The sequence below is a fragment of the Lachnellula hyalina genome (genome assembly GCF_007821495.1).
Source record: "Lachnellula hyalina strain CBS 185.66 chromosome Unknown contig00082, whole genome shotgun sequence".
NCBI lineage: Eukaryota > Fungi > Ascomycota > Leotiomycetes > Helotiales > Lachnaceae > Lachnellula > Lachnellula hyalina.
Genome location: NW_022157196.1, coordinates 91,382 through 106,646, shown reverse-complemented (window position 1 = coordinate 106,646; position 15,265 = coordinate 91,382). Strand labels below are relative to the sequence as shown.

Sequence of the window (15,265 nt, the reverse complement as noted above, 5' to 3'; positions counted from 1 at the left end):
TTTGTTCTGCGCCGCGCTATGCAAGAAAATCAGATGTCGTTTCTTGCATCATGCGTAATCTGTACATGAAAGTTTATTTTCGTAACCATGCGTTATGCTTATGCTCCACCCTGTTGCTTGCCCATGACACCAAGCCATGCGCCTCGTCATCTAGCCACCACGAGAAGTCCTCTCAACGGCGCTACCATGGCTGCCACTTCGATCTCTACCAGATCTGGTTGTCCCGATGCTTTGCTGGGTAATCCATTCTAGCAGAGTCTCGTAGCACAATACATACTGCCTCAAGCTTTGTACCATGCTGAGTCTTTGACCCCTGAAGTCCTCCACCGTCTTCTCAATAAGATCTAAATCTGGATCGAATATCCAATCCTTGTCGAGCGCAGCATTTTTCCCCTTGCCTATATAGTCGCCACTATTTGAAGCGGGTGTGATCTCCATTGGCTCAATTCCACTCTTCATTTCCTTGCGCTGTCGTTTTAGCATATCAATCACGGAATCAACTGTACAGAAGGTACCCGTGCGGCCACACCCTGCACTGCAGTGTACCAGCACCGGCCGAGGAGATAAGTCCAATTCTGGCTCATTAGAGCGAGTTGTCTGGCTGGGGGACGAGGAAGACCGCTGTATTGAATTGCTTAGTTCGACGAGGGAAAGTATTTGATTCGGGTTCGCAGGAGCTCCGAAGTCCGGCCAAGAAGAGTAGTGAACCTGAGTTATTTCCCGTATGGGAGAGAAAGGTTGAGCAGAGTGCTTGAGTGTGAACTTTCGAATGATAGCATGCGGTTGCTCGGGTGACTGAGGTCTGGGTGCACTTTCAGTGGTAGTATTGGCTCTCCTTCGGCCAGAATCGTTGCCATCTCTTGATGATGAACGGTGGTGGTGGTTCCTCGGACCCAAGGATATCTTCTTTTCCGAAATTTTTGTGAGTTTTAATTTATCATACTCTTGACTTGACCAGTATGGATCGCACTTTAATTGACCACCCTCTTTCTCGGCCGTTAACATTACAATTACTCGAACGTCTTGATCCCAGACAACACTCCAGAAGTCCTGCAAGTCTGTTAGCTAGTGGATCAGTATGTATCTTCAGAACTACTGACCCCAAAGGTAGTCGGGAGTGGACCCTGCGACGCAATATACCGTTTATTGCTCCGCGATGCCTTCACATGACTTGCATTGACATAATCGCAAGCGCCCGTGGGACGACCTTGGAGTCTGACCCTGGCATGCTCAAATGGCCATATGTTATTATACCTATTCTTGCCTCCTTTCTCAATACCAGCAATCTGGATATGTTTGGCATCTGTAGCCGGAGTTCCATATGAGACATCCGAGGAAAGGGCCTTCTTCATTCTGGACTGCTCAGCAAGCTCGAGGTTTAAGAACTTGTCTGCCACTCGTTTCCCATGGTCTTCTTGGGCGGCCGCTTTGGATAGCCAGGCTGGAAGACATCTTTGAATATCTTGAGTCAGATCCTCTGGCAACATGATATCCATCTGCCCTACACCCCCAATCAAGTCCTGATTCTGTCTGATGTTGCTGAAGAATGGATTCGCGGGCTCGTTTGTGGCAGGCATCGCACAACCCCCAGCAACCCGTGCAACTCCAGGAGCCGAAGTCCCCAAAGATAAATTGATCTTCGAGGGTTGAAGCGCCTGGGTTGACCGATTATCAATGAGCTCCGGGAAGATTGTGGAAAATTCAGCGAATCCACCTCTCAAGATATAGCTAGAACCCTTCCAACCCTCATTGACAAACTTCTTCAAAGTATTCACTGCGGAGAGGGCATCTTTCTTGTCGGTTGAGTATGCATCATAGACCACGATGTATTGAGCAGACCTCCACGCAGCAAATCTTTCTTTCTCACCGTCATTTGCAAAGGTCTCTTGAAGTTTTTGCAAGGTAAATGACGGCCGTTTCAGCAAAGTGGTAGGGATGCAGAGATTCAAAGCCCCCTTTAAGCGGGATGTTGAAAACTGAGGGAATACGCGCAGGTCTAATAGTAAGACCTGACTTGAAGGAAGTCGATCCAAGATATCTCGTAACTTGGCTGGCGAGATCATTGCAGGCCCTTCTTTCAAGGAAGAAGGAAGGGTTTCTGCGCGCTGATGCTCCCCACGCTGCTGTAGTTTCACGTGTGGCGATGGAGGATCAAGTCTATACTGAGGTAACGAAAGACGGGGATGTCTATCATCGAGATTTGAGAGAGCGCTACGCTGAGTTGAGGGGTGCAGAGAACTTATTTCAGCAGGAGATTCCTGACGAGGAATATCAAAAAATGAAGGCGCTCCTAAGGACGTTCGCTTAAGATCTTGGGTACTGGTAGGTATAGGATCATGTCCTCGATCAAGATCCATTGGGTCAGGTGTAGCATTGCGGCTAACTGACTGAGCTATGGGTGGAAAATATTGTTCTGTATCTGGGCGTGTATGTTTCCGGTCGAGTCTCGGACGTGTATGGTCTCCCGGGGTAGCAGCGAAATGGGATAGGTTTCCATGGCCAAGATTGAAGGCATTGCCCTCCTCAGTCCGCCTTCTGAACAGTTCAAAATCTGGATGTGTCTCTATCGATATGCGCTTCGGCGAGGCGCCTCCGAAAGAGGCTATGGACGAGGTAGGAGGACTCCAATTATCTTTCGGGCCCACAGCTGAGTCTCGAGGATTAGTCGTAGGATCGACGACCAAGCCGAAGTAGTTGGGACTGGGTGTTCGTGCTTCGACTTGATGCTCTGGCGATCGCAATGATGAGGGAGGAGGAAGGGCCTGTCCAACGGAATGGGGGACTCGCGAAGTGGGACTCAGGGGAGTTATCGAGGGGTTTGCAGAGGTTCGATGGGAGTGGGAGTGGGAGTGGGAATGGGAAGACCGAGGAGTCGGCCTTGTTGCAGCCTTTGTAACCATTGTGAGGTTGTACGCTTTATTGTTGCGTGGTGGGGGAGTTGTTTAAACGGGTCGTAAGGATGGTATCATCTTTGAGGATCCATATCGGTTGTGATTACGGCTGCGATGGAATTGGTGGTGAGGAGGTGAGGTGGAAGTTATGTGTGCGGTTGCGGAAAAGAGTAGATGTAGATAGATGTAGAGGTGGAGGTGGAGGCGTGCACAAGACAGGTAGGTAGAGGAACATGAAGGGAGGCGGGCTGATGACGATGTGAGGCGGAGATCGAGTTGTCAAACAAGGGGAGGTAGGGTAGGGGTAGGGTAGGGTAGGGTAGGACAGGACAGGACAGGGCAGGGCAGGGCAGAGCAGGGCAGGGCAAAAAGGCGAGACCAGGCTACGAAACAGTCCCGTACAATCTGATAAAACACACACCAACCAGCCTTTTTGGTAGGAGGAGGATAAACGGAGATGGTTGATAGGGTACAGTAGGGATAGAGAGGATAGAGAGGATAGAGAGCTCTGCAAGATGGGTCTTTTAAATTCTTCACCATTTCTTTCCTCACTGGATAAGCGTAGTATACCTAGGTATTGTATTGCCTTGAGAGTGAGTACTGAACTGGTACTGTGAATTTGTTTAGCTGAGTAATGGGATGCTGGATATATCATCATGATCCGACCAAACAAGCCACATGCATATACACACCGCTTCCGTCAGATACCGTACGGAGGTAACACAACTGCGTCATCCCCACCTGATTATATTATATACCTAGGTATTACACACCTTCAATACATTGTTGGCCATTAAATATATACTGTCACTCTATCCTCTTAATCAGCCATTACCGTAGGTAATTAATAACTACTCCGTAAAACCTCCTGCTATTGTACCACATCACATGCGGCGACTTGCTACGACAAACGTACGATTATAAAGCAATACCCCTGTCATCAAGCCATTGACCATGGCATGCATGACTTGGCATGGCATGGCTAGACAAAACGTCATCGAACATGAAGCCAAGCCCTGCGAGTCATTCATCCTCACGTGCCATGCAGGTCACATGCTCTCCGACAATGGGGCAAAGTTAGGTATGGTATGATGCTGGCGGTGTCTAAATATATCCATATTCATATTCATATTCATACCTAAGGTATATATGTATCTTAAGAGATTACCTAAACACTGATCATCTGTTTCGGCTCGGATCGGAACATTTTCATGCTCGGCCTCGGCATACCTTATACCGATACTACTTAAAGTGCCAGAGTGCTTTGGCCGAACCCCTCTCCCCTCACCTTATTCTACGCGACCTGCCTTCCATCCTTCCTACCTCCGTAAGCAATTCATTCATTCATCTATTTGTATCTCGCGTGCGCGACCTTTCATTACCTAGTAAGTTTCTTTCTTTGCTATTTTCTAACACCTGATATCGGCTATAGACAAGACAGTGTGAGGTGAGACTTGCAAAAAGGAAAGGAAAGGAAAGGAAAGGAAAGGCGGCCAGCCCCGTCGCCCGTCGCCAAGTACTGTACTGTACTGTACATTCTACGAGTATCCCATTCTTCTTGTCAGCACCTTAGACTCTTATCTATAGATCTAAGTTTGGACACCCCACTGTAGGTACCCTCTGCATACTGCCCAGAGGGATATTTACCCCATTTCTTGCCCCCTACCTTTGCATGTTACGTTACTATTGGCGGCCATGGTCTGCCGTCAGGGGATCGACAAACCTGAGAAGCTCCTTTGACATGGTATCGTATCTCGCTCCGAGCCTACAGAACCTTATCTAAGACTCGGTATCGCCTCTAATTAGAGCTCTAAGTGGGCCGGGTCAACGAACGGTTTCTACTGTAGTACTGTATCATCAATTGTACATTAAAGTTTCAATCTTCCTTTATATCTTCGTCTGCTGTCTTGTGAATATCCTCTTCAAACTTTACTTGCATACATATTTATTTTTACCGGGACTTAATTACCGTATACCTTAAACGGAACCCCACGACGGTCAGCAAGATCACAGCAGACGAGATGAGCGCCCGAAATGTCAAGACGTCTAGCTCAGACTCACCAAGGGAAGAGGGGGACGATTTCAAGACCCCTTACGCCATCGAAGCCCCCGAGACTCAAATAGACACGAGTCTCGAACCCGCCTATGTCGTTGATCACCACGCTGAGCGAGCACTATGTCGGAGGTTCGATCTTCGCCTTCTTCCAGTCTTGGCTTTGATGTACCTGTTCAATGCTCTTGATAAAGGAAATCTTGGAAATGCAAAGACCGCCAAATTCGACAAGGACTTGGGGTTCAAAAGTAACCAGTATAACATCATACTGAGTGTATTTTACGTTCCATACGTCTTGTTCGCTCCCCCAATTGTACGTCTAGATAGTTGTCGTTTCCGTGCTTTAGTCTGATGATCTGCTAGGCAATGCTCGGGAAGAAATATGGTCCAGCGAGAGTCCTGCCGATTTTGAGTAAGAGAGTCCCGGGGATATCTTCTGAACATAAGATCTAAAGTTTCATGTAGTGTTCTGCTTTGGCTCTATGACCATGCTTTCCGGTGAGCAGTACTTTCATTGCGTCTTTAGCTTCATATGGACTTTGCGAGAGCAGCTGGTGGATATACGTCGCGTTGAGGTCGTCCTAGTTGCGATTCCAAGCCTTACACCCAATTCAAGTGATTTCCTTCTCTTGGGCTCTTGATCCACATTCTCCATCCAAGATGGAAGATTGTCAAGCTTCCTCTTCGCTCCAAAGAACAAACATATTTTTGATATATTCTAAGCTAATAGAACAGTCACTGCCCACAACTTTGGTGGAATGATGGCTTTGAGATGGTTCCTAGGTAATCTACCCGCCTCAGCCTCGATGCTTGCTCCATACTAAATAAATATAACTAGGCACGGCTGAATCTGCTTTCTTCCCCCTTGTTATCTACTACCTCACAACATTTTACCGAAGAGGGGAGCTGGCTCGTCGTCTAGCTATTTTCTATGCGGCGAGCAACATCGCCAATGCCTTCTCTGGCCTCCTCGCCTTTGGTGTATTTCACATCCATAACCCGCACATTTACAGCTGGCGTATCCTCTTCCTTATCGAAGGATCGCTAACGGTCCTCTTTGCTGTCCTCGCATTCTTCTATCTCCCGAAGAACGCTGCAGATGCCCGTTTCCTCAATGAAGACGAGAAGAAACTCGCCTACCACCGTATTCAGGCCGACTCTTCCTCTGTTGTGAACGAGCAGTTTGACCTCCGAGATTCCCTTAAAATCTTCCGCCAGCCCACAACATACGCTTTCCTAGCCATTGAGATGTGTCTAGGTGTCCCACTCCAATCTGTGAACCTCTTCCTCCCCCAAATTATAGCACGGCTTAAGTATTCGACTGTGAAGACAAATCTTTACACCGTGGCACCGAATATTACAGGAGCAGTTATGCTTTTGATCTTGGCTTTTACATCTGATTTTACGCGGAGACGAGGCCCCTTTATTGTCTTGGGATTCACATTCACGTTTGTTGGGATGATCATCTACTCCGCAATCGACGTCGAGGATAGTCTTCACGTGGCATACTTTGCAACGTTTTTGATGTGCTGGGGGACTTCCGCTCCTTCGGTGCTTTTGTCTACTTGGTACAATGTAAGTAGGATCCTAGACATCGTTATGCCAAATATCCATACTTACCTCTCAAATTAGAATAATATTCCACACGAAGGCCGGCGCATTACCATGACTTCCGTCGGTGTTCCCCTTGCCAACGTCATGGGTCTTGTCTCAAGCAATATATTCTTCCCCAGCTCAGCACCAAAATATATACCTGCCCTTGCCACAACCGCTGCTTTTGGCGCTACAGGAGCTGTGATTGCTGGGCTTCTAAGCTTGTTCATGATAGTTGATAACAAGCGGAGAGACAAAAAGTTGGGCAGGAAGCTTGATATCAAGGAGGTCCCAACTGAGATGTTGAAGGATGGACCAGATGTACCTGAGTTTAGGTGGTTTCTGTGAAAGTTTGGGCGTACCATGTCAATTAGGATATAAGCCCCATGGGTTGATACGCCCATGCCCTGGCTTTTGGTTTGCCAGTTGCTAGTTTTGTATGCCTATAGGCTTATAATCTCTAGGGGGAAGAGCACCCACAGGGGACTGATGGGGACTATAGCCCATGTTAGGCTATCCGCCCAAGAAAGTATAAGCCTATGCTTGGTTATACGCTCAGGTCTTACTTGAGGGAAGTGGTGGAGTGAGCAGGAACATAGGAGTAAAATAAATAACCCTTTAGATACTCAAATTACATAGTGAGCTTTAATGATGGCCGGCTAAAGTACTATACAGTGCTAGGTACAGATTAAGGTACCTGTATCTAAAAGAGAGCTCTCGGCCTCTGATAACCTAAAAGCCGCCAGCCATTTCCAAACCCATTCCATAAAAGAATTGAATTTCAACGTATGTTCGTGAAATCCGACCATATTCTAGCCTGAGGCGTCACTCAAGCACATGCCGCGCCGCGCCCAAGCAAAGAAAACAATCGCGTAAACCACGGCATTGGGCTTCGCTAGGCCTTTCATTGCCATTGCCATTGCCATTGCCTACCTCTCTCACCTGTTTTCAGACACAACATACGTCGCCATGTCAGGAGGACTCTTTGCCGGTCTCAATAATCCAACCCCTGGGTCAGGGCAAACGTCACAACCTGCACCGTCTGGCGGCCTTTTCGGTGGTTTGGGAACAAGCACGTCGCAAACATCTGGGGGCCTTTTTGGGACAAGCACAACGCAGGCAACCGGAGGTAGTAGTCTATTTGGAGGCTTAGGGACGAATACGCAAACATCGAATACAGGTGGTGGGCTCTTTGGAGGTGCGACATCGCAGCCACAGCAAACAACCAGTAGTCTCTTTGGAGCAACGACACAACCCCAGCAACAGAACCCCGCTGCAGCCTCTACAACCCAAACCCCCCTTCAGCAATCCCAGCAGAACGGACAGAACCAGGCCTACTTTGATACCATATTGGAGAAGAGTCGGAAGAGAATGTATGGCGAGTCGGCAGGGGAGGACCTACCACAACTCCAACTTGGCCTTGGAGACCTGCGCCAGCGTATAAAGCGGCTAGGTACCGGTACACCAGATCGAAATGTCGACGGCAAAGCACACTATCTACTTGCGGCATCAGGTGTTGATCCGGGAGCCGCAGTCAGAGACCTCAACCTCTTCAGCGCAGCAACAGGCTTGGGTGATAGAGCGCCTGCCCCAGTAGCGAATCTAGACGTGGAAGGGTATATTGCGAATTTACAAACTCAGACTACTTTAAGCATGATCTCGGACGGACTGGCGCGTTCTGTTCGCGACTTCGACACCTTCTTGGAAGATAATGTGACGATGGAGTGGGATGCGCAACGGAAGAGGATATATCAGCACTTTGGAATCAAGCCTAGGGAAGCTGTTAGTGGGGGAAGATCATCCGGCTTTGCGCCAGCTGTTTCGAGTGCTGGTGAGGGTGGCGGATTTGGACGATCTAGGCGCAGCAAAGCAGCATCAATTGCTGGATCAAGGGCTAATGGAGCAGTTGGCGCGAGTTCCTTTGGAAGATCGAATTTTCAAAGATCAGCAATCGGAGCTGCTAGTTCAGCAGGCAAGACCAGCCAACAAGCTTTTGCTGATGTGGAGAAGAAGATGGAAACAAATGGTGCCTCTGCAGCTGTCCCTACCGATCGATTTCAACGGGACAAGCAAGGGCGGTTTGCAGAGAAAGTGCAAAACTTGAACCTCGCGAGGCTACAGAAACGCTGCTATCCTGTCTGTCATGAATTTGCGACTGTTGTTGGGCAGACAGGCGAACAACATGGCCCGGAAGTGGTCAAAGCTTACAAGGCCCTCATAGAGATTGTTTCTGAAGACCCGGATGTTGAGCTCTTGTCAGATCCTCTTGCCGTGCAGGAGCGGCAATTTGCAAAGCAGTACCTGGACGAGACCCCAGCTTCACCCAGCAGTACGGCGATCAAGAAGAGAATCCTGAAAGGTGGTACTCGGTGTCTCGAGAAACTGGCGTTTGAGAACATAGAATCTTTTATCAACAAGAACCCTCGGGAGGCTAACCTTGGTGGCATACCAAACGTGTTGAGTAAGGTGAAGGCATATGTGCGACTACTAGCTTCTAAAAGGAGCCTTGCCGGTGACAATATCGACCTACAGATGCTCGGTGACGACTATGTCTGGGCCTTGATATATTATCTGCTCCGAACAGGTCATACCCAAGAGATCGTTGACTATGTCGACGCCAATCAAGCGGCCTTTCGTGCTATCGATAATCGCTTCTCTGCCTACATCAAGTCTTACAACAGCAGCCCTGATAAGAGACTGGAAAGTGGTCTTCAGAATAATATCAATGGCGAATACACCCAGCGTCTACTGATAGCACCAGAGAACTCGATCGACCCATACAGGATGGCATGCTACAAAGTCATAGGCCGCTGTGACCTCAAGTCCCGTCAACTTGAAGGTATCAGCTACGATGTGGAAGACTTTGTCTGGCTTCAACTTGTTCTTGCGCGTGAGCTCAACCGAGTAGACGAGATTGCCAGTGAGTCTTATGGACTTGCAGACTTGCAGAAGACTATGCGAGAAATTGGCACTCGATTCTTCGTCAAAGGAGGTGGCGATGCCGGCTTCTCTTTTGGGACCTTCGTCTTCTTCCAAGTCGCGTGCGGAATGTTCGAGGAGGCTGTGGCGTATCTTTACCCCTATTCGTATACCGATGCTGTTCATTTAGCAACTTCCCTAGAGTTTTACGGCCTTTTAAGAGCATCGGACCCGAACGTCGCTGGTGAGGATTTACTGAGCTGGACCACTAGGGAGAATCCTCAGATCAACTTCAGCCGCATGATTGGCTACTACACTCGTGACTTCCGAGCTGCGAATGTCAGTGCCGCTGTGGACTATCTTGTTCTCATCTGCCTCAACCAGGATTTGCCTGGCCAGGCGGGAATCAACCAAGTCACTGTTTGCCACGATGCATTGAGAGAGCTTGTTCTAGAGAGCCGGGAGTTTGCCTTACTTCTAGGCGATGTTCAGGACAACGGACAGCGCATCAAGGGCTTAATCGAAGAGCGAATGAAGCTCATTGCTTTGAGCGAGACGGACGATTTCATGCGCACCATTACCATCCAGGCTGCCAGCGCTGCTGATGACAACAGCCGAATGACAGATGCAGTACTACTTTATCACCTTGCTGGGGAGTACGACAACGTGATGGTCATTATCAATCGGGCACTCAGCGAATTCGTTGCTGTGCCTATCGGCCAAGACTCTTTGCGGTTACAACCACTCAAGCCACGCGAAGACCCCAATGTACCCCAGATTCATGCAGGTAGTTTCAGTCTTATGTCCCTCGATGATCCGGTTTCACTCACAGCCGCTTTCACAGCCATCTATGGGCAGAGCAGGATGTACATGGACAAGATCAAAAGCGTCAACATGCTCGCTTGTCGAGCTCTGATGAACATAGTCCAATTAAAACGTTTAGTTGAGGAAGGAGATTACCCTAAGGCCTTGGACGTGAGTTTCCCCTACTCTTACAGCTCAAAATTGCCACTGACTAGATTATGATGTAGATGATGAGAGATCTTGATATTCTCCCTCTTGAATGCCATGGAAATGCAAGTGATATCCGTCGCTATGCCACAAAGTTTTCGTCCTTACCGCAAGCCGTCGCTAGCACTGTACCCAACCTCCTGATGTGGGCCATTTTGATGTTCAACCATATGCGCGGCGGACTTACGGCGGGTAAATTCAGTGCGAACCCAGTCGCTAACCGGGTATTGCTCGATGATATGAGACAGAAGAACATGGACTTGACGACATACACCAGCCAGCTGAGATACAGATTCCCATCACAGGTGCACGAGGCGTTGGCGAGAGCTCAATCGGAGTGAATGGGAGCTGTTGATGGGAAGGAAGTTAGGAGTAATTAAAAGCGTGTATAGTACAAGGCGTAGGGTGCGCAAAAGCGCTCTAGTTTATGATGAAGATACTTGAATAGTTATGAGAGAGATATTGACGGCATGATACCTGAGCTATGGATTTGATAGTGCTTCTGATTCTGATTCGAAAATGAGGATATGTAGCTGGCAATGGTCTACGGACCACAATTGCCTTTTGATCTCTTTGCACTGTTTCTCTTGAACCAAGTCATAATTGTTTATGTCTTTTAGCATATTATTACTTGAGACCCACCTTTCGGGCGCAGAGAGAAACAACAAGTGCCGGTGGGGGTGGTAGTCGAAGATTCCCCGAGTCAGGCTAATAATGCGGCAGATCGTCAAACAGCTAAATCAGTTAGTTGGTGTAGCTAGGGAATGTGTTATACTCCGGTTTATTAAGCAGGAAGAAGCAGTCGAAGGATATCTACTTACTTACTACTTACTACTTATTTAATTTCTACTTATTTACTTGCTTTGTTCTCAAATCCAACAGAGCCGTGTCATCTCAACGCCATCCACCAGCCAGATCGTCCTATAACTAACATACCTTACATGACTCGTTCTGCCCCCTGGTCTCTGGCAGTACATGACTGACTGACTGACTGCCCGCCGCCCCTCCGCAAATAAATCAATTGTCCGTAACGCACCTGGCCAGCCGTGCCCAGTTACTACTTCGTACCCCCGCCGCATCTGTCTGTTGTATGCATGGGCTTGGGCTTGGGCTTGCTACAGTATCTCGATAATCTACGGTACATGTACGGGTAGTCGCAGCCATGGGCATGGGTGGCGACGAGGGGCTACAACCCCAACCCGAAACCCAAACCCAACATCCAAAGCGTGATTTCTCGGAAGATGCTGCGTCTACATCCAATAATTCGCCTACTAATGCCCATAATTCCGACTCCAACTCCAACAATAAGAAACGTCGCACAGGCCCTTCCACTTCCACTTCCTCCAGAGGCGTCGCAAACCTCACCCCCGAACAACTCCAGAAGAAACGCGCCAACGACAGAGAGGCACAGCGGGCAATTCGCGAGCGGACAAAAAACCAGATCGAGAATCTCGAAAGGAAAATCAGAGACTTGACCTCGCAGCAGCCCTACCAGGAATTGCAGCATGTCATCCGCCAGAAAGAGCTGGTGGAAGCAGACAATGCGGATATCAAAAAGAGGCTGGCTTCAGTACTATCGATAATCCAGCCAGTCCTGGGACCACACAGTCAGTAACTGAACATGCCTGATGTATTACTGCAGTGGCTTGGCAATTGACTAATCTATGAACAAGCAGCCCTCGAAGCTCCCAATTTTACCCCTCCCGCCCCGCCGTATGTTCCCAATCGACCTGGCTCTTCAAGCCGCAATATATCGACGCCAAACCGTGCAACATCTCCTGCTGCTGGCTCGTGGCAGGCACCGAATGCCCCAATGGGCCATCATGAACATCGTAACTACACCCAGGTCCAAAGTACCCAGACCCAGTTGAACCAGCAGAGATATGACATGGCACACAATTTGGATATGGGGCCCGAAAGATTGGGACTTGATTTCCTCCTGGATGGTACACAACGGATAAACAAGATCCCCAGTGGTATAAGTGGGCCGCAGGAATCCATGAACTTCCAGCACGGTGCTGGGGGGTCAGAAAGAGGCAGCCCGGGACACAACAGAAGCAATTCTGTGAGCAGTAACTACAACCCGGGCTCTTCAGGCGTCGAAATGATGGGGCATGCTATACCCATCCGGAACAGCCCCCCGACATGTCCTCTAGACAGTCTGCTCCTCGACTTCCTTCACTCACGTCAGGTACAAGCAGCAGACGGTGTAGCAACGCCCAAACTTGTCGGGCCCGCCTATCCCAGCGTCTCCTCCCTGCTCAACCCCGCGAAGAGCGCGCAATCTCATCCTCTCTCGAAAGTCTTCACCGACATCCTAGCTACCTTCCCCGACCTGTCGACACTCCCTGAAAAGGTTGCAACCCTCTACATAATGTTTCTCATTATGCGTTGGCAAATTTCACCCACCCAAGAAAACTACGACCGCCTCCCGGACTGGGTAACCCCACGTCCCTCTCAACTCTTCACCCCCCACCCAGCCTGGATCGATCATCTCCCATTCCCCAAGATGCGAGACCGCCTGGTACGGGATTACAACCCTCGAGATTACCTCTTCGACAAGTGGTTCATACCGTTCACCACAACGATTAGCTTGAACTGGCCGTACGAGCCAACTGACACGCTGCTAAGCAGTCCCGAAAGTGACGAATTAATGATAAATCCAGTCTTCGAGCGGCACCTGCGCCGCCTCGAAAACTGGAGTTTGGGCCCTGCTTTTGCAAAGGCATTCCCGGGGTTACATGATACTTATCGCTTGAAAACGGATGGGGATAGGCGGCCTTAGATTTGCGGCGTTGACTTTTGGTTGTATTATATATTGGTGTTTGGATTTAAAATCGGGATAAGCATTAAATAAGAGGTTTAGTCTTTGGGTGGGGCTAAACATGACGGGTGCGGTTCAAACATTTAAAGAGAATTAAAATGTAAAAATCTAGATTTATTCGCATCTTGAGTAATATAGCTTTCATGGGTCACATTTTTATATTTCCAATGTTCCAAACCAGGTGGCACAATGAAAAATCGCCGCAAAGGAGTGAGTGCTATGAGGACCATGGATGTATGTTCGAGCCATAAGTTGATAAGGAAGAAAGTTTATAAGAGCTGGTGACTCCACAGAGTGACAAAACAAACAAAGATCGATGGAAGGGCAGACTTATTAGCTTACATGGCTAGCAAGTGTTTCACTCCCTATTACTTAACAATGTTCCAGTCAAGATAGGCAATTTTAAGGATGTGATTCCTGCTCCAATCATATACCCAACTTTCATTGATTATCGAGTAAGCACCTGATCCTTTGGGGAGACGTCTTCCCTCTATGGAGGTCTACACCTCGTACCCAAAAAGTCAGGCCTTTGCCCAGCAATCACTCCTACTTATGATGTGATCTAGTCTGATCTCAACTCATTGATCTAAACGCCCACAGCTTGCAGGCTCTTGACCAAATCCACCACACTTTCCTCCAGGCTCCTGAACTTAATGCCCAGAACGTTCACCGTCCTCGAGTTATCATACTTATATAATCCCTCTTTCGGGTAATCTCCACCCTTGACGTCCTTCGCCGGCAATTCCTTTTCGAGCGCGGGGAAGTTCTTGCGGATAATCTCAGCGATCTCCTTGTTGGAGAAGTAACCAGCGGTGATGAAGAATCGCTTGTTCGCGGCTTCTGGGAGCTCGATGGCTTTGACGTGGGCGAGGGCGAGATCTCGCACATCGATCCAGATGTAGGTACCGGTGTCGGGGATTTCAGACTTGTTCTTGCCGGTCATGAGGTTGGCGGTTCGCTGGTTAGAGGTGTTGAGGCTATCGAGGCTGTTGAGGTAGTGGACAATTGGACCTAGTAGTGGGGTCGGGTCAGCATCGCATCTTTCAATGAATCAGAGCAATGCAACTTACCTATAACTAAAGGAGGGCACATAGTGCTCAACGTAAAGTTTGGTTTCTCCTTCTCGACAAACTCCCACGCAGCTTTCTCGGCGAACGTCTTGCTGGCTCTGTATCCATTGCTGGGGTTCAGCACCGCCTCTTCTTCCGTGATGGGGTTCCAGTCCTCCTCGCTGTACGTGTGCTCGGTCCAGGAGTTTCCCTTACTTGGATTGACGATGCTGGCAAAGGAACTCGTGATGACGACTCTCTTCACGCTGGGAGCATTCTTCTTGATGGCTTTCAGGATACCTGTTGTGCCGATTATGGCAGGGTCAAGCAAGTCTTTCTTGACATCTGTGACGTTGAAATGGAAAGGCGAGGCTGTGTGAATCACCGCTTCCAGGCCGTCAATCTTGATGGCTTCGTCAAAGGCCCCCTCCTGTGCTATGTCTTTGACAATCCGGAACTCGAGCTGGGAGGCAGGCGTGTTGGGGTGCGCCTCTTTGATCTTGTTGGCTTTCTCTTGGGAACGAACCGAGGTGATGACAGTATGGCCATGCTCGAGTAGGATGTCGAGGACGTGGGCGGCGATGAAGCCACTTCCTCCTGGGGAGTTGTCAGTATGAATTGAAGTGTAATGGTGGGGGGTTAGTGGGGTATTTATTTCCATACCGCTCAGAAAGACCTTCATTCTGTTGAAATTGAAGTGAAGATAGCTGGGTCTCTGTCTCTGCTTGCTGACTTGGGGATGTCTAGATAATCAAAATTCGAAAGAAGAATAATGGCGCCTTTTGGAATGAGGATGCAATGACTACCTAGGTACGTACATATACTACGGTACTACTGTATATTATCCAATTTCATCGCATCTGCCCCGCCCTAAGTTAAGCTAGCATTAAACCCGATCTTAGATTTATCCCCGAACCCAGACTCA

At 48.8% G+C, this 15,265-nt stretch overlaps 5 protein-coding genes across 5 annotated transcripts; 3 read left to right on the top strand and 2 right to left on the bottom strand.

Moving 5' to 3' along the window:
* Nucleotides 1–150: 150 nt before the first annotated feature.
* pyp1 (Tyrosine-protein phosphatase) lies at nucleotides 151–2,900 on the bottom strand (the record flags this gene model as incomplete). Its single annotated transcript, XM_031150192.1, has 2 exons — nucleotides 151–1,050; nucleotides 1,101–2,900. The coding sequence occupies 2 exons, from the start codon at nucleotides 2,898–2,900 to the stop codon at nucleotides 151–153; spliced, it is 2,700 nt and encodes an 899-aa protein (XP_031004707.1).
* A 2,012-nt stretch (nucleotides 2,901–4,912) lies between these two features.
* On the top strand, nucleotides 4,913–6,885 carry LHYA1_G005242 (putative transporter; the record flags this gene model as incomplete). Its single annotated transcript, XM_031150191.1, has 6 exons — nucleotides 4,913–5,257; nucleotides 5,308–5,356; nucleotides 5,410–5,442; nucleotides 5,680–5,727; nucleotides 5,783–6,519; nucleotides 6,577–6,885. 6 exons carry the CDS (start codon nucleotides 4,913–4,915, stop codon nucleotides 6,883–6,885), a joined length of 1,521 nt encoding a protein of 506 aa, XP_031004708.1.
* Nucleotides 6,886–7,437: 552 nt separating this feature from the next.
* Nucleotides 7,438–10,808, top strand: NIC96 (Nucleoporin; the record flags this gene model as incomplete). The annotated part of the gene is made up of 2 exons (XM_031150190.1): nucleotides 7,438–10,431; nucleotides 10,488–10,808. Coding segments are annotated over 2 exons (3,315 nt in total), but the record flags the coding sequence as incomplete, so codon positions are not given.
* Nucleotides 10,809–11,623: 815 nt separating this feature from the next.
* LHYA1_G005240 (uncharacterized protein) lies at nucleotides 11,624–13,252 on the top strand (the record flags this gene model as incomplete). The annotated part of the gene is made up of 2 exons (XM_031150189.1): nucleotides 11,624–12,074; nucleotides 12,141–13,252. Coding segments are annotated over 2 exons (1,563 nt in total), but the record flags the coding sequence as incomplete, so codon positions are not given.
* A 397-nt stretch (nucleotides 13,253–13,649) lies between these two features.
* azaE_1 (Ketoreductase) lies at nucleotides 13,650–15,022 on the bottom strand (the record flags this gene model as incomplete). Its single annotated transcript, XM_031150188.1, has 4 exons — nucleotides 13,650–13,656; nucleotides 13,981–14,302; nucleotides 14,362–14,937; nucleotides 15,004–15,022. The coding sequence occupies 4 exons, from the start codon at nucleotides 15,020–15,022 to the stop codon at nucleotides 13,650–13,652; spliced, it is 924 nt and encodes a 307-aa protein (XP_031004700.1).
* Nucleotides 15,023–15,265: the final 243 nt, after the last annotated feature.